This window comes from Littorina saxatilis, linkage group LG6, assembly GCF_037325665.1.
Source record: "Littorina saxatilis isolate snail1 linkage group LG6, US_GU_Lsax_2.0, whole genome shotgun sequence".
NCBI classification, from domain to species: Eukaryota; Metazoa; Mollusca; class Gastropoda; order Littorinimorpha; family Littorinidae; genus Littorina; species Littorina saxatilis.
This window is the reverse complement of record NC_090250.1, coordinates 20,080,037-20,100,309: the sequence shown is the minus strand read 5'-3', so window position 1 is coordinate 20,100,309 and position 20,273 is coordinate 20,080,037. Positions and strand designations below refer to the sequence as shown.

Genomic DNA, 20,273 nt, shown 5'->3' with positions numbered 1-20,273 from the left:
GCAGGGGAGGATCACATCATGTTTAAGGGGGGGGTTCAAAATTTCTTTTACTTTTAGGGACAATTCGACTGCACGAAGGGTTTAGTTGAGGGCGCGAAGCGTTCGCACGGTATACCGTGGCTGCACTAGGAAAGTCTGTCCGAAGCGGTTGTATTTTTCTGTCCGAAGGGAGACACGCGACGTAAGTTTCTGCACAAAATCACCTGTAATTCCTCACAAATGACATATCATCACAAAACTACCGTTTGTACTTTAGCCGGCCTTTAGCATCATATCATCGCATGATTTGTTTCATTGCTTCAATGTGTTAGTGAACGTTGGCCTTCAAGTATTTACACATTTCAAGCGCATTATGTGCAAATTTTGACTTTCCGCAGTTACTAGGGAAATTCAAGCACATGAGAAAGGCTACACGCGATTGTAATGTGATCTATGGTCATTTCTTGACATCTGGGTCAGATGATATGATTTAAAGTGGTGCAGGAGCGTCATATTTCATGAATCTGTGAAGACATTCAAAGATTTGTCGGTTGCGCATCTCCGAAGTCTCTCTGTTTTTCTGGTTGCACATCCCCGAAGCAATCGGTTGCACACCGCCGAAGATATTTCGGTGTTTCGATGCCCATGTATAGCATGCTTGATCTGGGGGTGCCCATATGGTTTGCCACTCCTAGACTGGTCGTTAACTGTAGGTAATATCTTATATGGCTAAGAGCAAAAAGTCGTTTATTAGGCTTGACCAAACACGATTCTGAAGGAAAGAGTGTTAGTGTGTTTAGAAATGACACTTTGTTCATAATCATTACTGTATAATTCTATTTTTAAAAATCGGGGAAAAATCGCGTCAGCGTTTTTTCCTTCAGGATTCTATTTCAAGAGGTGAAATAGACCAACTTTTGCTCTTAGGTGCATAGCAAATTAATGGCGGTTGGCTGTCCAGACGGCAAAACGATCTGGGCAGGCTCAGGTAAATTGACGTTTTGCTAACAATAAGTTATGAAGCTAAATCTGTTAAAAGAAAACCCCACAAGCCCGTTATCCTTGAAAATCCTGTTTGGTCAAGCCGCAAAACACACTTTTTCCTCTAAGACGCATAGCAAATTGTCCACGGTTAACCGTGGCAAGAGTTTTGTTGCATTTTGTGGTTGTATGACAATTGCTCATAGGACAAATGCTCACACGGACAAATGCACACACACACACACACACACACACACACACACACACACGCACGCGCACACACAACATTGCACTGAATTCATGTACATGCCTTGTCAGATGCGAAAATGTCACTTTGGAGCATGAAAATCACACACAAAAATATTAAAAAATCCTCCGGGCGGCCCCAAAAATTGGGGTGGGCGCTGACGATCAACATCATTAATTTTATTTAGCATAATATAGGCAAAACATGCGCAACCGAGCAAAGCTAAAACTTCGGAGATGCGCAACCAGCCACTTCGGAGATGCGCAACCGACAAATCTTTGAATGTCTTCACAGATTCATGAAATATGACGCTACTGCACCACTTTAAATCATATCATCTGACCCAGATGTCAAGAAATGACCATAGATCACATTACAATCGCGCGTAGCCTTTCTCATGTGCTTGAATTTCCCTAGTAACTGCGGAACTGAGTCAAAATTTGCACATAATGCGCTTGAAATGTGTAAATACTTGAAGGCCAACGTTCACAAACACATTGAAGCAATGAAACAAATCGATGATATGATGCTATGACACCTTAGGCCAAAGTACAAACAGTATTTTTGTGATGATATGTCATTTGTGAGGAATTACAGGTGATTTTGTGCAGAAACTTACGTCGCGTGTCTCCCTTCGGACAGAAAAATAAGGGTGCAACCGCTTCGGACAGATTTGCCTAGTGCAAGCACGGTATACGGTGTGACTGAGGATGGTCTTGGTGCATGCCCCCACCCCGGCCCAGACGGAAAAAGTTGATAAACTGAACAAGGAAAAAGGAGCAATCTGAGCCAGCCAAGAAACTTCCCCTAATACACCTTCCAAAAAGTAAATTTAAGAAGACAAATTTGGATCTAAACATTAATGTTAAACAAGGACAATTGACCGATCTGGTGCAACCTGAGCCAACAAATTACTACTTTCCAAAACCGTCACTTAGACTGAAGACAAAGGCCGGCTCCTAGGGGGGTCCGGGGGCATGCTCTCCCGAAACATTTTGATAAATTTATTTATTTCTTCTTTTTTCATTTTTTTCTCTCTTTTTTTAAGAGTTCTTTTAGGCTGGGGGTGGTGGATAAGGGGGGGGGGGGGGTCCGGAAACTGACCCGGCCCCTCTGGATCCGCCCCTGAGTCGATCACGATCAGCCTCTTTTGATTAAGAACTTTGTTTTGTTGCCTTTGTGTCAGTCAAACATAACACACTTGGACAGAGCCCACACGTGTCGCCCTACATAGATTATGTACGTAGTACTCAGGGCCGGACTAGGCGAAGAGGACGGGGGGGGGGGGGGGGGTTGCCAGTGGTGGCCCAGGGGGATGTCCCCCCTGGCGGCAGGGGCGGATCAGTTCATTTTATGACTGGTTTTTTTCAAAAGTATATTGTGAAGATATGGGTGTGAAGGCGCGAAGCGCCGAGCCGACGGCGCGAAGCGCCTAGCTTGCTAGGGGGATCCGGGGGCATGCCCCCCCGGAAAATTTTGAAAAAAAGGATGCAAAATGGTGCAATCTGGTGCATTCTGAGGATGATCATTACCAGTTTCAGGCAGCAGATTTTGTCACTGATTAATACCCCAAAAATGGAAACTGAATTTAAAATAAAGAAATGCATACCTCATTCAATATTTTTATTTTTTGGCTGGGGGGGGGGTCCGAAAACCCTAGAACCCACCCCCCCCCCTCGTTGTGGGGGTCAGGGGGCGAAGCCCCCTGAAGCTGACGGGTAGGTCATATTCTGAGATAGGAAAATGGTCGCTCCTTGCATGAAACGGCATAAAATAAGCAATAATAAAAAAAATTAAAAAAGTAAGGTACATGTTTAGGCTAGGGGGGGGGGGGGGGTTGCGCAACCCCCATAACCCCCCCGGTAGTCCGGCCCTGGTACTAGTCGAGGAATAAATATCCGCGCAGACCTGTTGTGAGCATAATGGCCTTCCATACCATCGGGTATGCATGCCATGGTGTTTAATGACGTCACTGTCGATATTATTACTACTTAGTCACATTTTTTGTAGAAAATGTATAGACAGTATAGTAAACTCTGTTCTAGGTAGTATATAACGTTCCAAAATTAAAAAAATTGGTGTTGTTAAAAATACCCATGTTAAATTTTTGATCACGTGATTGCATCGTAACCGCATTTGGGCTGCGTGGGGATAGATGTGTACGTCGCAGAAGCCAGCAAGATTCTGCGATATATTTTTATAGAACGAACTTTCCGGAGGACTTCATGTGCTTCGATATCCGTAGTGTTCTTTTAAGTGAATATACCACCTTTCTGTTCTCAAAAATAACAGTAAATTGCCGATTCTACAGCTTGGAAGCTGTCCAGACATAGTGGCCAACTCCGCCATCTTGATTCAAGTACCAATGACGACGATGCCGATGACACAGATTACGGTGGATGTGTCAGGTAGGAATTCAGTGTCCTTTTGAGTTATTTAATTGCATAAGATGTCGTTTGTGATTTGGAGGTGTGTTTATTACCAATATTCTAAAGTGGAAGACCTTCATGTTCGTGTTGATTGAATAAAAGTGCACACTGTGAATCTCAGTCTTGCTCTCAGTCTCAATAAAGTAAATCTACTGAATGTCTACAAGATTGGACCCTAAGGAAAGTTCATGATACAATTAAAGCAGTGCAGTTTGAGGAATTGTGCGTGTAAGTTTCGGAAAAAATACTCTTGGGTAATGTTCAAGAATTGAAGAATGGTGTCTCAAACTGAGTCAAAATTAAACTGAAGGAAATGAAGATAGGCAAGATCATCAAACAAAGATAACTTAGTCAGTTAGTGACGTCAACTGAGTACGGTAATTTTCAATGGAGCCAAAATTAAAGTTGTTGCATAACCTTGGCATGGTCAAGCATAATGACGCCGTTCTGGTGTACCTATAGACATTTTTATTAGAATGACCGAGCCAGATTATGCCGTTACACTATTTGTAACAGTAGCCACTCATGATTTTAGCAACATCTCCACTTTTAGTTTTAGTTCTTCTCCCCCAGCTGCAAGAGGATATATGAGATTTTAATAATCCATCTGGAAACTGTATGACCTTAGCACTGTTGATTATTTTGCAACCAATTTTTACCTGCCAGCTATTCATTGCTAGTGTTTTATCTAAGTACAGGGTGCAGATGTTGACTAACAGTAACACAAGGACAACACTCATACCCTGTGGCTAAGACCCCCCAAAATTGTAAATCTGGTTCCTGACCTACCCTATTTTTTCCTCCCCACCCAAGAACTTTCTTTTTACCCTTCAGAAAATATTTGTATGAAAAAAGACAAACTTTGATTTTGCAGACGTTGCAAAAAAAACTTGCTCTTCTCCGTCATCCAGGAGACACAGTTGGCGCAATTTCTGGCCATTAAAAAGCCACAAATGCCTGTGTAAATGAAAAACAAATTACATTAAAAAAAATATAACGAAAGGAACTGACCTATCAACCCTAATTGTTTTGGCCTTGTCACTAGAAATAGACATGGTTTGTTTTTTGGGGCTAATAGGTGTGTCCTTGATTGTGTGCAGCACTGGCTGACCAGGCTTACAGGGACTACAGAACTGGCAATTATGTCCAAGCAGAGAAAAGCTGCATGGCTTTGCTGCAGATAGAACCAGACAATACGAGCCTGCTGCTGCTTCTCAGTTCCATCCACTTCCAGACGGGCCAGTTGGAAAAGTGAGTTTGCATTGTCTCTACATGTATACTGATCATATTGGCCACAATTTCAATGGAGAAAACTAAAAACGCTTTCAAGTTCAAAATAGTTGTTTCTTTCTTTTTAGAGCTTGCGTATTGCATATATATCCTAGAGATTTCATAGAAAATTGGTTGTGTCAGGTGCAGGGAAACTGTCTGATACATGCACATAAAACTTTCTTTAAAAATAAATCCATCTGAAAATAACTGCAGTCTTGCTGGTTTTCAAAAGTAATGCTGATTTTGTGTTTGTTCATCTAGGTCAGCTTATTTCAGCAAGCTGGCCATCAGCCATAACCCACGCTTGGCTGAAGCCTATTCCAACCTGGGCAATGTGAAAAAGGAATGGGGTCAATTACAAGAAGCCTTGCAGAATTACCGACAGGCGGTGTCCTTGAAACCAGACTTCACAGACGGCTACATCAACCTGGCGGCAGCTTTGGTAGCTGCTGGCGACCTGGAACAAGCAGTGCAGGCATACGTCACAGTTCTGCAAGTGAAATCGGTGAGGCTTTACTTTCAACTGCTTTAACAATCTTGTCATTTGTGTGCATGTTTTCGCTGGTTTTTGAGTCACTTGAGAAAAAGTGACTCTATGTAATCGCTCAGTGTTAGTCTGTCCGGCCGGCCGGCCGTCCGTAGACACCACCTTAACGTTGGACTTTTCTCGGAAACTATCAAAGCGATCGGGCTCATATTTTGTTTAGTCGTGACCTCCAATGACCTCTACACTTTAACGATGGTTTCGTTGACCTTTGACCTTTTTCAAGGTCACAGGTCAGCGTCAAAGGAAAAATTAGACATTTTATATCTTTGACAAAGTTCATCGGATGTGATTGAAACTTTGTAGGATTATTCTTTACATCAAAGTATTTACATCTGTAGCCTTTTACGAACGTTATCAGAAAAACAAGGGAGATAACTAGCCTTTTCTGTTCGGCAACACACAACTTAACGTTGGGCTTTTCTCGGAAACTATAAAAGTGACCGGGCTCAAATTTTATGTGAACGTGACTCCCAGTGACCTCTACACTTTGACGTCTGCTTTGGTGACCTTTGACCTTTTTCAAGGTCACAGGTATGCTTCAGGTATGCATTGTGTTGTGAATAGCAATTTCTTCCTGTCCATCTGATGCCTCATATAATATTCAGAACTGCGAAAGTGACTCGATCGAGCGTTTGCTCTTCTTGTTTTCTTCAGTGATAGAAAGCAACTTCAGACACAAATCAGATCGAGAGGAAAACTTGATAGCATATTTTTTATTAGGTACTGAACTTGAAATGTGTTCATACTTTGAGACATATATATCCTAGAGATTTAGTGGTTTACTGCTGCCAGAAATCAATGATTGGATCCAAGTTGTAGATCAATGCCTGACATATGAAATATATTATCAGGCTCAACTTTCAATAGATGAGAAGACTGTTCCAAGTGTGTTGGCAAAACTTCATAATGGAAAACAAGAATGTCCAGATAATCTTGTCTTTCTTGCATCATTTTATTTCTTTTTGACTCAACGAAACTGAAAGTGCTACTTTTACCAGTACACAATATATTTTTGTTCTTTATTTGTCCAGGATCTGTACACAGCCCGCAGTGACTTGGGCAACCTGCTGAAGGCCTTGGGTCGGCTGGACGAGGCCAAGGTAGGCAATAGCCACATCTCCACACTTGCTCTGCTGTTGTTTTGTGGTCTCACTAGATTGCCCCAAGATGGCACATGTTTAACGTTTCATTGCAAAGCATTCCCAAGTTTCCTAACTGCTCCTTAGATTGTCTGTTTCCAGTTCTCAGAAGCTGTTGCCACTGGGGGAAAGTAATGCCTGTTCCGAATGTTGATTCACGAAGGTGCCGATTGCGGTTGAGATGTGAGGTACACGTTGCTTACCTCTGGAGATTGATAAAATTTTGTTATTCATTTGACTTGGCATTGCTTCCCCTCTTGGCAGCAAGTGCTTTGTCCTAGAGAAAGGACCATTGGAGCTAATGCAGGTGTTAAAATTATAACAAATTCTTCCAGCACTATGCCCTATGAAAAGAAAAAGATCAAGCAGAAAACTAGAACGAAGGAAGTAACTCAACTTTGTTTTGAATGGCTATAAGTTTATTTTTTAACTCAGCCATCCCAGACTTTTGGGTGTCTTACTTTATTTTGAATTTGTTTTCTCTTGTCTTTTGTGTGTGCTTTATTTACTATTATGATGCGATGCTTTCCTTTTCTTTAGTGAAATGTGCTGGAAGAATTTGGGTAAAAAAAGTTTGCTTGGATTAATAATAGAGAATTGAAGTTTTTCCAGATTCACATCTGGAGGCAGTGTTTTGCACACAGAAGCAATCAAATATGTTAATCACAGTTTCCATATCATGGCCCTTTTTGGACTTTTTCAAGCTTTGTTCAGTTGAACTGTTAACTCTGATTTAAATTCCATTCCTCAATTGGTCCAGTTGTGAACTTTGTTGATTGAACAATGTTGATATGCTGAATTGTGCTAAAGCTGCCTTCTGTCCTTATGTTCATGTTTTGGGAATGCTTTAGACGAGTTGACCAAATGTAAAGTAGTATTAGCAGTGGATACAGAATACATTCAAAACTGAAAGACTAAAGAGTTTTATTGAATTAAAGTGGCAAGATTGTTTATTCAAAGATATTAATAGCTCTTTTTTTATTACAAGTTTTTAGGTTGACTGCTGCTCTGCCAATAATGGATTTGTGGTCTATTCCAATCCAATGGGAGTCCCCATCGAAGGCTTGTGAGCCAAAGCCTAGAACATCACTGTGAGCTGTCAGATTGGGAGGTATTGTATGACGCAACGCGAAGCTTTTTGCAGCGTGCGCTTGGCGTATATCAGGCTCTTCTAGCTATGCGGCGCGTTTTATTTTTGCCAGAAACCCTGCCCCTTTCTCTTTCAGTTAGAAGTGCATCAACCCCTGTTGACATGGCAGTCAAGTGGTACTTTCCTGTGCAGTTGTTCCAAGACAGTGGGACCCCTGTTTCAGAACCATTCTCTGTATCAAGAGTTGTCTTGGTGATGGGTTGATGCTCGGACAAAAAGCGACTTTTTAAGTAAGCATGGATTTAATGGATGGAGTCGGCCGAAAGATTGGTCTGTCTGCAGGGGTCTACTGTCTTCCTTCAAAGACTTTCCTTGCAGTATTGTAAAGCTCATGGCAGTTGCTTTGTGACCTCCAGCTTCATCACTGCAGTCAGTTAATTTTAAGGCAGTAATCTGTACCAGCTTGACTTTTGATCTGATAGCTTATTAGATTCAGTGTGTTTCTAGCTCCTTTTGAAGGAGAAAAATCTAACTATTTTGTCTGTCATATTCGGTCTCTGCAGACTTTTTCCAAAAGATTGGCAATTAGAGCATGTGCATGGGTGAACATGAACCTCGGGACATACGTCTTAGGTTGCTGCCTTGAAAAGAACATTCTGACTGTTGTGAATGAAGCTGTGACATTGTTTTGGATTTTGTCTGACAGGTTTTGATGCACTTATGCACTCTTTATATCCCTGCGTCTTATGTAGGAGCGTTGCGCATATTGCGATAGGGCGTCTTTAGTGTATCTCTTGCTCTTTTAGCATTTTTTTTATACACTTTCAGAATATTTTCCAATTCTTGATACAGTGACACTTTTCCAAGTGAATTGAATTAATAAGTTCCGTTATTACGGGCAAGGATCTTGTAGTTGTTGTCCAAAGCAGCACATTTTGCTAGACAAAAAACGAAACTTGTTTCACTTATAGATTGGTCTGTGAAGACTTGGCGCACACCAAGGCCATTGTCTGTGTTAAAAAAGAGAAAGCAAGGAAAGATGCTGTGCTCAGATAAAGTTGTTTACCGCATTTGTTAACTCGTGCTTGGGCAGCAAGAGCATTATCTTATTGTTGCTGGTGATTTGATACAAAAACGACAGGGTATCCATTGGGTATTACAAAATTTGTTCAGAAATGGAAAAGAAAACTCTTGTTGCGGTTGCATCTTTCCTTGGGAAAATCAGGACATTGTACCAAGCGGGGGTGTGCCAAGTTTTTGCAGTTAGTTGTCTGCTTAAAGAGCAAGATGTTAGGGTTTGAAGCTGTAGATAAAGTAAAAGAGCGGTCGCATGGCAGCTAAAGGAACAGCGCACTGCGTGGTCAGCTGCAGTTCTCCAAGTACTAATTGTTATCGTTTTGGTCCTTCCCCTCCCTTGTCCCATTGCAGGCATGCTACCTAAAAGCCATAGAAACGTGCCCCAATTTTTCCGTGGCCTGGAGCAACCTGGGTTGTGTCTTCAATGCTCAGGGAGAAATCTGGTTGGCCATCCATCACTTCGAAAAGGTGGGTGACATATTTTCCGGTCATAAGTGATACTTCTCTATTGTCTTTGGCTCACCTGAAAAATAGGGAATCTTGGTTGTGAGCAATGTTATGCAGGCAATTTGTCTGGCTGGTTTAGATGACAAACTTAACATTGAGGATTTCTGAGATTTGTTTAACCTTTGCCGGTGGTTGTGGGGCCGTGTGGACCCATGCTTCTCAAAGAAGAAAAATATGCATACCCTTCCGTAGACTCCGTGGGGCCGTGCGGACCCACGGCGTCAACATAAGGCCATGCACGTTTTTCCTTCTTTGAGAAGCATGTCTTCCGTGTGTAGTCAATAACCTGGCCTGGCGAAGGTTAAAGGTAGAACCTCCAAATTTCGTTTTTGAAGAAAGATCTTTAAAACTTCACACACTTCCAGTGTTTGATTACTCCAAGATGTGTCCCGAGTTTTATCCTCTTCAAATTACAAGGTCACAGAGGGGTCCTGTGCAACTGCAAGTAAAAATAAAATAAACAGAAATGAAAACTTGACACAATTATGGTTTAATGACCTCAAGACATGACCCCGGTCTGCTTGATCCTGGTAAAATGTTCAAGGTGACAGTGGGGTTGAGTTTGGTTGAATGAGTGGGGAATTATCATTTTTTTGAGTTTGCATCTTTGTGTGACAGAAATTTCTTGTGTGTTGATACTTCTTCTTCTGCGTTCGTGGGCTGAAACTCCCATGTACACGTGTTTTTGCACGAGTGGAATTTTACGTGTATGACCATTTTTACCCCGCCATTAAGGCAGCCATACGCCGCTTTCGGAGGAAGCATGCTGGGTATTTTCGTGTTTCTATAACCCACCGAACTCTGACATGGATTACAGGATCTTTTCCGTGCGCACTTGGTCTTGTGCTTGCGTGTACACACAAAGGGGGATAAGCCACTAGCAGGTCTGCACATAAGTTGACATGGGAGATCGCCTTACCACCCTCCCACAGCGCCCGTCAAGTGTTGATACTGAGACTCCTCTGTGTGTGTGTGCGCGCGTGTGTTTATTTTGGATGCTTTTAAAAAGAAAGCATGTTAATTGAAGAGGCTTCCATTATTGCAGGCTGTTACTATTGATCCCAACTTCTTGGATGCTTACGTCAACCTTGGAAATGTACTCAAGGAAGCAAGGATTTTTGACAGGTAAGACTGTGTTTGGTCAGATGTGATTGTTGATTGCCGAAGAGAAAAGAGTTATCTTCATTTTTGGCTTGGCAGACTGAGCTGTTGTGTTAACTGTAAGTGCTCTTTGGATGAGCTCAGTATTAATTCTACTCCTAATGATGAAGACCATGTAGACTTGTGAGATTTTGTTAACTCTTACCAGTTCACTCCCTTGATTATCCAAAGATATTTTCGGATGACTCGCTACGGAAATTCCCATTTACTTTATTCTAAGGACAAGCCCTTTTATGCACTCAAAATAACAAAACTAACTGTTTATTGATTAGGCCTAAAAAAAAAAAATAGGTGTGGTTACGGTAACCCGACCTACCCTATTTTTAGGGGCCGATCCTATAACTTTTTATTACATTTGTCAAAAGAAGAAAAAAAACGAGTGCAAAAAACGCAATGAAAGCGAAAGCGCCCGTGTCGCACACTTATTTCCCTGTCAAGTAGGTTTAATTTGTACACATTAGAAAAAAAAGTTTAAAAAAAAAAAGTTATGGCCTACCTACCTACCCTATTTTTTTTTGGCTATGTTACCGTAACCACACCTATTTTTTTGGGGGGGGGGCCTTAAACTGTCGTTGCATGGTGACAGATTTTTTTAAAATGATCACTACTTTGCTTGCTATGACCATGGTTTTCCTGATATATTTTTGGTGCGCCTGTGCTCTGTTCAGCACAGCGAGTTCATCTGAGCCTGAGGTTGATGAGCTGTTCTCATGGTGATAATGTTTCTAGTTTTGAGCAAATATTGGCACTGAAGACTTGAGCAATAAAGAAATTGGCAGCAAACAGTCACTGCTTCGAGACAAGTGTTCCTGTTTCTATTTTTAGATTGGCCATACTCGCTCCCAATTCTTTTGACTCTAGCAGTGATCTTTTGGTGTATTTTAATTAAAAGAGCATTGCAACTGTTCCTTTTCTAATCACAACGATAACATACGTTTATTTCATCATGGATTAAGTTGTCATTTTCACTGAATCGTTGTTTGTCACAGTCGAGCGTGCACTTGTTTACATCATGATAGCGGCTTTTGTGGAATCGCTGTCACAGTCTGTGCTTGAGTCTGCAGGTGCACACAATCCAGAAGTACTGAGTATCGAACAAAATTTTACTAAAAGCATTCAGCATTGCTGTCTTAATTTTAAAAAGAATTTGTCAGAACATAAACACTCATTTGGTGTTTGCTCTGTGCTCTCATTTCAAATCGGGTAGCTACGTGAATTTAGATCTAGGGCCAACCCCTGCAGCACCAAATTTACAAGCAGTATAACTGATAGATCACCTGATGTAAACTGTAAGTGTAACTAATGTGACTTCAGTCTTGTGGTGAGTGCATGTGTTCCTTCAAATGGAAAAGTTTAAACTTGTACTGGTGTGACACCAACATCGTTATCAGCAGATTGTTATTATAGAGCAGTCCCTGCAATGTACGGCCCCCGGCGTGAGCGGACACCTGACATGTACGGACACATTTGCTCGGCACGGAGTGTTTTCCTTCTATATTTGCCCCCCCTTAAATGGACACCTGCAAAACGTGGACGCGGACACTCATTTTCGGTCCCAACAGCAGGTCATACCTCCAATGTACGGACAGACCATCGTCAAATTTTCACCACAACAAAATCGATAACAGAGCAGTCCGGCTCTTGGTACAAAGATCACAGCCGCAATGGCATGATGACAGTCACTGATAACTCGAGTGCACGTGTATCCATCAGGAGGGGGGTTAGTTTTGGTCAGGAGTGGAGTACATGCGAAGATGCCAACATGAAACTGCACTGTGCTCTTTATTCTTGTCTGTTGGACGTAAACAACAGAAACCATAGTCGATGAAGGTCCTGAGCGAAAGAGAGTAAAAAACCAGCCACAGTTCTCAGCATCGTGTGTCTGTGTGTAACCTCTTTCATTGACAAGATACTCTTGTTTCCCCTCAGCCTTGACCAGTGAGTCGGTTGCCTAATCTGTGAACCCTTCAGTTGTCTTGCTTTGTCAAAAGTTACGACACAGTCAACTGGTTTTGCTCTGAGTGAACAGTGCAGCTGGCCTCTCTGGCCACAGCCCCAAACAGTACATGGCTGGAGCAGCTCTATCTGCTGCTCTTTATTCAAACTGGTTTTCAAGCTTATTCTTGCAAAGCATCTGCACACGCTCCTCTGTATTGTGTTTGTGTGGCTGCTTTCGTATGTCAGTGCATGGTGTGTTCACTGCCTTGAGGATTTATTTTATCTCTTCTATTCAACACTTTTCATACAAATCATTTTTACAGAACGTTTAAAGAAGTATTAGGAGTTTATTGTTATTGTTTAGTAGCCACAAGAAGTGATTAGCATACACTCAATCCTGTTGTTTGTGTGTCTCGGTGTGAGTGTATGGGGGAGGGGGTGGTGTGGTCACCCCTCCCGTGACCGGACACCTGCAATGTACGGACAGTTTTGCTATGGCCCAAGGGTGTCCGTTCATGAGAGGGACTGCTGTAGTAAGGTTCGTTACTGAAAATAACAACTAGGCATATGCGTCTGGTGTATATCTGTGCGATGAGGCCGTTTGCACTGAAAATAGAATATAGTGTTAGAAAGGCATTTTATTTCCCTACCGAATGCAACAAACAGCTGTATTTTTCATGATGTCGCGTTAAATCAGTGGACCAGAGACCAAAGGCACCCCACCCCCTAAAGAGAGTTTCAGATACACCCAAAAATGGAATCAGCAAAGCTGACTCTCTTTTTTACTTTAGTTGCAAGAACAGTACATCTTCTATCACGAAAGTTATTTTTTGTTTGTAATTAGGTGTATTTAAAGATTTTTCAAACCAAACTATTACTCTTTGAGCTCAGAAGTCCCACTTTTTGACGTATTGGTATGTTTATTCAAGATCAGCTGGACGAATCATTTGTATTGGTACACTCACTAAATGAAATTCGGATTTTATGTGAAAAATTAAATAATTATCAAAATAATATCAACAGATTATTAAAAAAATGAAACTGGAAAAAAAGTTATTCATGACGATTGTCATGTGTGCTGGTTTTGGCATGAGATTTAGCAAAACGGTTAGCTCTCATCCAACAAAACTTCTTTCCAGTCTGTTTTTTCTTGTAATTCCTTATTACTGTTGGCAAGAACATTTCAAGAGCTTCAATTTGATATATAACATGTGATAATTACCTAAAGAAATGAGCATAAAACTTAAGATTGTTTGGCCATACCCTTATTATTTTGTTTTCAGCATGAAATATCGTGAACTGGTAAGAGTTAATGAAGGTTGAAGGTAGAGGAAAGAGTTATGTACTCATTTGAGATGCTATGTGTTCTCTGTGCTCAGGGCTGTGGATGCCTACCTGCGAGCCTTGTTGCTCAGTCCGAACAGTCCAACCGTCCATGGAAACCTGGCCTGTGTTTACTATGAACAGGGGTGAGTAACTGCGGCTGCTTGCTTTGCTTATATTATGCGCTTGTATTAACAGCTTGGATCATTTGGTTTACAGAAGTTGTATGTTTATGTTCCCAACAGTAGCTTGCAGTTGTTTTGGTTCCAATAGTAAATTTTTGGGAAAAAGATTCTAAGGACTTGTTAATCCAAAGTAGAGGGGAAATTAGTTATTTTTAGATTCTGTACAATGAAAGTGGATGAGCTATGATCAGATGTTTTTGAAAATGTAGTACCTGAAACATGTCATTGATGTACTGGCTGGCTGGCTGTGGCAGGAAAATTGACCAGGCTATTCAGATGTACCGCCGTGCCATAGAACTGCAGCCTCACTTCCCTGATGCTTACTGCAACCTGGCCAACGCCCTGAAAGAGAAGGGGCAAGTGGATCAAGCGGAGGATTGTTACAACACTGCCCTCACCCTGCTCCCCAATCATGCCGACTCCCTCAACAACCTGGCCAACATCAAGCGAGAGCAGGGTGTCATTGAGGAAGCCATCTCCCTCTATCTCAGAGCCTTGGAGGTGAGGGGTGGCTTGTTGTACACGGTACACATTAGATTCTGTAGCACCTTAACTAAGAGCCACCGGCACGGTTGGCCTAGTGGTAAGGCGTCCGCCCCGTGATCGGGAGGTCGTGGGTTCGAACCCCGGCCGGGTCATACCTAAGACTTTGAAATTGGCAATCTAGTGGCTGCTCCGCCTGGCGTCTGGCATTATGGGGTTAGTGCTAGGACTGGTTGGTCCGGTGTCAGAATAATGTGACTGGGTGAGACATGAAGCCTGTGCTGCGACTTCTGTCTTGTGTGTGGCGCACGTTATATGTCAAAGCAGCACCGCCCTGATATGGCCCTTCGTGGTCGGCTGGGCGTTAAACAAACAAACTAAGAGCCCTGTGCTGGAGTTTTCTTCCCACAATGAAAGCTCGCAAGTTGAATAGGGACACAAAAGGACGGAAAGTTCTTGTCATAACATCATTGATGTTGACGTGTGAAATAAGTTTGGCTTGTAAGAAAATGATATGAAATTACTGTAAACAACAAATTACTGTACGATATTAAATGACTTTAAACATATGTATGAGTGTCAGTAACCAAGTGCCATCAACAGTAAGAACATGGCCTTCTTGTCTGTCACCTGTAGAGTGACAGCTATGTTGTGCATGTGTCGGCACCAGCACGTTCTGTATTACAAAGCTGATGAATGTCTTGAAAACGGTAAGCCATAGCTTTTAGGTTATATACCTTATTCCTTTGAGTACCAGGGGGGGCTGAGGTTTAGACATAACTGTAAAATGTGTGGTCTCGGTCAGCCAGCATGTTTTTACATCTGTAATGCTGACATGCTGTATGTTTTGTGCAGGTGAATCCCGAGTTTGCTGTGGCCCATTCCAACCTGGCCAGCATCTTCCACTTGCAGGGCAAACTGCATGAAGCCCTCGGCCACTACAAGCAAGCCATCAGGTTAGTTCACTTTGATTGTACATCTTGCTTCATATGGTTTTAGGTAACAGGGGTTGCTTTTCTCTAAGTCCTATACCAGGGGCTCACATCCATGAGAGGTGGCATAGGACAAATGTCCTGGACAATGCAAAAGTGATAAGACATTTGTCCTGAACAAAAGTAAATCAATATGACATTTGTTCTCGCAACAAAACGTAAATTTAATTAAACTTGACAAGTTTCTTGTCACAACGGTAACAGAACAAATAAAACTGTCAACCGGCTTGGAGCATTCAGAGTTGCAACTCTTGGAAGCTCTTCTCTATAAAAAGCGCTTAAAGTCTCTCTAAGTTTCGTGTGCTAGGAGAGACACATCGCTTCACAAAACATTGATAAAATAGGAAATCAAACTACTGTAAATTGCAAAGTACTTACAATGTCCGGATCAAATGAAAGCATAATTGGACAATGACCACCTTGTGACAAAAACAATAGGACATATGTCCTCTTGCATGAAAAAATGTATAGGACATTTGGAAAAAATATCCGTTTATGTCCGACGTGGATGTGAGCCCCTGCTATACTCAGTTTTTACACTTTGATGTTTTTTTAGAAGAAAAAAAACACACACGAAAATGATGAGGGGCATAGCTTATGTTAGTGTATGTGTCCGTGTGTTTCTTTGCACCATCACCTTACTCTACCTATTGAGCTGACAATTACCATTTTATCTTGACGTTCCTTCTGTTCTCACACTTCACTGTACTAAAAAGAAGAAAATACAAGAGGTGTAGATAGTGTTATGTGTTTATATACACCATTGGCAAGTTGGCTGACCAGTGTTGCGTCCTTTTCCTTCAGTCTGTGTGCTTGTTCACACACGTGTTGCTTTGTCCTTCCTTCAGCATATCCCCCTCCTTTGCTGATGCCTACTCCAACATGGGCAACACCCTGAAAGAGATGCAGGATCTCCAGTCTGCTCTGCAGTGCTACACGCGTGCCATTCAGATCAACCCCGCTTTTGCTGACGCTCACAGCAACCTGGCCTCTATACACAAGGTGAGCCCAGCTTCACGACTTATCCACTTAAGTAGGCGTTGTGTTAATTAAGTGCCATAGGCATTGTCAGAAGATTTTTGAATTTTAGCACAGGCATGGGAGGTCTCACATAATCTGTGATTTGCGGTTGTGGCGCCAATTAAAAAACCAATTAAGAAGGATGATAAAACTTGTGTTTTCATAGTGAATGTGCTCCAAATTGTGCATAGGACATTGTATTGCCATGTGTGATAGTTGTCATCTGGGGTATGGTTCAAGCTCTATTTTTTGTCATTTCAGGATTCAGGGAACATTCCTGAAGCCATTTCCTCCTACAAAACAGCCCTGAAGCTGAAGGAAGACTTTCCTGATGCGTTCTGCAACTTAGCACACTGTTTACAGGTGAGACGTCTTCACATTGTGATGACAAGGTGTGACTGTGGTTAACTGCATGGAAGAGATTTTACAAGAGTGTTGAAATTAATGGTTCTGTGTCGGAAAACACAATCTGATTTGCTATTGCAGCGTGTTTCTGATGTTGAGTACAAATAGGACTTTACCTATTAAATGTATTTCTGTCTTTGAATTGTTTTTAATTCTTGTATGTTATTTCTTACGAGAAAACTTTATGTAAAATGTTAAATTTTAATGTCTAATGTCAGGCGCCATGAGACTGCCATTCGGCGGTGAACAGTGCTATACTGTTCAAAAAAAGAAACGCATAGTTGCTACTTGCCAAATTTGTTTTATTTTTCTAAAAAATTAACAGAAAATCCAATATTTAGATTATTTGTTTGAAATTTGGTATGGACACAGTTGAATGCACACACAGTTCATTTGCATCTTCAAATCAATCAGTCAATCAATACGATTGGGTGCCGAGGCTGTCAAGTCAGTAGGGGGTGTGACTGTCTTGAGCAGCAACAACTGCCCGGCACCTTCTGGGCATGGACTGGATCAGATGCCGGATATCTTGCTGTGGGATGGTGTCCCACTCCTCCTCAAGTGCCTGCAATAGATCGCGGTGATTTGCCGGCGCTTCTTCTTGCCTGCGCACACGTCTGTCCAATTCATCCCAGAGGTGTTTTATCGGGTTCATGTCTGGCGACATGGATGGCCAGGGAAGCACCTGGACATGGTGGTCGGTGAGGAACTGGGTGGTGAGTCGTGCTGTGTGCGGGCGAGCGTTGTCCTGCTGGAATATGGCATCCTGGTCAGCCAGAAGAGGAAGGGCGTGTGGGCGCAGAATTTCCTCCACGTATCGCTGGGCAGTTATGCGCCCTTGGACGTGCACCAGGGTGCTCCTTCCAGCGGTATTGATCGCCCCCCACACCATGACGCCTCCACCACCATGAACGGGTGCCTAATCCACACAGTTGGGCGCGTAACGTTCGTTTACTCTCCGGTAGACCCTCCTCCGACCATCATGTCGCTGGAGCAGGAAGTAGGACTCGTCGCTGAACCACACGTGTCTCCAGTGATTCCGGACGGTCCAGCGAAGGTGCTGGTTGCCCCACTGCACTCGGTTCTGGCGATGGCGGCGGGTGAGGACAGCTCCTCTGTGAGGTCTGCGAGCTCTCAAACCAGCTTCATGCAGGCGGTTCCGCACGGTCTGGTCCGATAATCGGTGTGGCCCGGGGAGAGCCTGGACAGAAGATGAGGCCGACAGGAAACGATTCCGGAGGTGGCGGAGCCGTATGAAGCGGTCGTGAGCAGCAGTTGTCGCCCTTGGTCTTCCCGCTCGTGGCAAGTCAGCAACGGAGCCAGTGGCTTGAAACCTGACCCACAGTCTACTGATGGTGCTCTGGGACACGTGGAAGTGCCTGGCGATTGCACTTTGACTTTGGCCTGCTTGTAAACGACCCAATGCAATTTGGCGGTCTTCTCTGCTCAATCGGGCCATCTTTCGTCGCTGAATTGTCGTCTGATTTCTTTGTGGCGAACAATCCGCTTTTATGGGTTTTGGAAGACATGGTGAGAGCTCAATATTCCCCGAGTTTCACGAGATTACACTGAAGCATGACGAATGGTCATGCCAAATGAGCAATTTTGACATTGTAGCCACTGATAACGCATGCGTCACGTGCAGAGCTCACTTGTGGCAATGGACGAAAGGTCGACGACCAGATAAACATTTTCTGCAGTTTGGTGGATATCCTTGTAGCCATATAATTAAATTTAGGTACTCAAAAGTGATTTTTCAAACTCCAGAGTTAAAGGTTATAACTTCCATGGTCTTGTAGATCTTTTTATTCTGAGCACAGTGATGTAAATTTGCATTCTGTAGGTGAATTAGTTTAGTAGTTATGTACATTTGAAAAGTGCAATTTTAGGCCTTTTAAACTCACTTTTTTCAAGAATAAGAAATCGTCAACTTTGGAGCCTCACTGTGAAACCAAAACAAGAAATATGAAGCTAATTTTGAACAGATTACCTCTCCATATCTAAGACTTTTAGCTCAATTTTTTTCTCCAAAATTTACGGGTAAAAAATAATTGAATTGAAGAACCCAAACTTGGGAAAATCGTTCAATTTTACCGTTCAAACACTTCTAATCTTTAAAAGGATATATTTCAGCTTCTAACTGTCCGACCAACATGAACTTTACATCAAAATGATCAGCATCGACAGATCTGTAAACACATGTACACAGACAAAGAAATAAAACAGGTTTGAAAATTTTCATTTTTTAAGGCTTTTTTAAAAAAATTTAAATTTTCATCTGGAGCTGGAAGATTAGTGCCGCCCAGATGAGCCTTGAGGCTGGCTGTCAGGTCCTCAATGCTACCAGTGAGTCGAAGGCAGCCCTTCTGATTCAATACTGTTTTCTGGTATCGAATTTGGTCCTTCAATGCGTTCAAGATGGTTGATTTCTTTTCTCTTCTCAGTCGTATCATGTCACCAGAGCATCAACATCTTCTGCAATGACACAGGGGCCACCAACAGCCGTCAGCTTTCTTATTAGCTCGGTTTTGATTGCTGCCTGTCTGGCCTCCTTTGCCGCCTTTTTTGCCTTGTTTTTCAGGAGCCTCTACCTCAGTCGCAGCAACACCGCTTTCTCTTGTTGGCGGTTGTGGTGTCGCAAAGACTTCCCTTTCCTTCGAGCGAAGGCAAGAAGATGGCTAATTGACTGGGTCTCCAGTTTCTTCTTCAACCACAGTGTTGTCCTGTTGTGGCTCAGCATATTTGTTGACGACCTCTGGTGGACAGATGCATTGCGCCGCTTGTTAATGTCATAGCCCAGGTCACCGAAAATGTTTTCACCGAGCAGATTTGTCAGTGGGCAGTGGTTGAGGACATCTGGGAAGGGAACTGGTTGTCCTCTATACACACCATCTTCCAGAAAGTCATTCAACTGCCTGCGCAATACACTGCACATGTTTGGCATCAGCTGCCGTAGAGTACACTGGACTGCTTCGATGTGCTGACTGGCAAAGTTGTAGATACTGTCCTTCAGGGCTGCTTTGTCTCCTTGCAGTTCGAATTCCCCATCAATGCCCAGAAAGTGAGGGTCCAGGAGAGTGCTGGAATCTGCCGTCCAACTGAAATAATGCATCAATAAAATACTTACAAAAATTCAGCAATTAATCTATATATATATATATACGACTTGTGCCTGTCTGTCTGTCTGTGTGTCTGTCTGTGTGTGTGAGTGTGTGTGTGTGGTTGTGCGCGATGCACGGCCAAAGTTCTCGATGGATCTGCTTCAAATTTGGTGGGCATATTCAGGTAGACCCGGGACAGGACACAACCTGGTCGATATTTCAACACGTGCTCTCAGCGCGCAGCGCTGAACCGATTTTGGTTCCACCTCAGCTATTTTGGTTCCACCTCAGCTACCCGGGCCCCCATACCGACACACCAAAGCCAAAGTTCTCGGTGGATCTTTTTCAAATTTGGACACCGTATTCAGCTACACCCCGGACACAATATCATCGATGA

General features: G+C 42.7%; 1 protein-coding gene across 1 annotated transcript in view; it reads left to right on the top strand.

Annotated features, from left to right (window-relative positions):
* Positions 1 to 3,338: 3,338 nt before the first annotated feature.
* Positions 3,339 to 20,273, top strand: part of LOC138968701 (UDP-N-acetylglucosamine--peptide N-acetylglucosaminyltransferase 110 kDa subunit-like) — a 32,921-nt gene continuing 15,986 nt past the window's right edge. Inside the window, exons 1-11 of the mRNA XM_070341314.1 lie at positions 3,339 to 3,615; positions 4,737 to 4,887; positions 5,170 to 5,413; positions 6,487 to 6,555; positions 9,113 to 9,229; positions 10,314 to 10,393; positions 13,747 to 13,836; positions 14,130 to 14,376; positions 15,214 to 15,314; positions 16,199 to 16,352; positions 16,632 to 16,733. Of these exons, the coding sequence (XP_070197415.1) occupies positions 3,573 to 3,615; positions 4,737 to 4,887; positions 5,170 to 5,413; positions 6,487 to 6,555; positions 9,113 to 9,229; positions 10,314 to 10,393; positions 13,747 to 13,836; positions 14,130 to 14,376; positions 15,214 to 15,314; positions 16,199 to 16,352; positions 16,632 to 16,733 (1,398 nt within the window). The 5' untranslated portion in view covers positions 3,339 to 3,572. The remainder of the gene's footprint in view (positions 3,616 to 4,736; positions 4,888 to 5,169; positions 5,414 to 6,486; positions 6,556 to 9,112; positions 9,230 to 10,313; positions 10,394 to 13,746; positions 13,837 to 14,129; positions 14,377 to 15,213; positions 15,315 to 16,198; positions 16,353 to 16,631; positions 16,734 to 20,273) is intronic.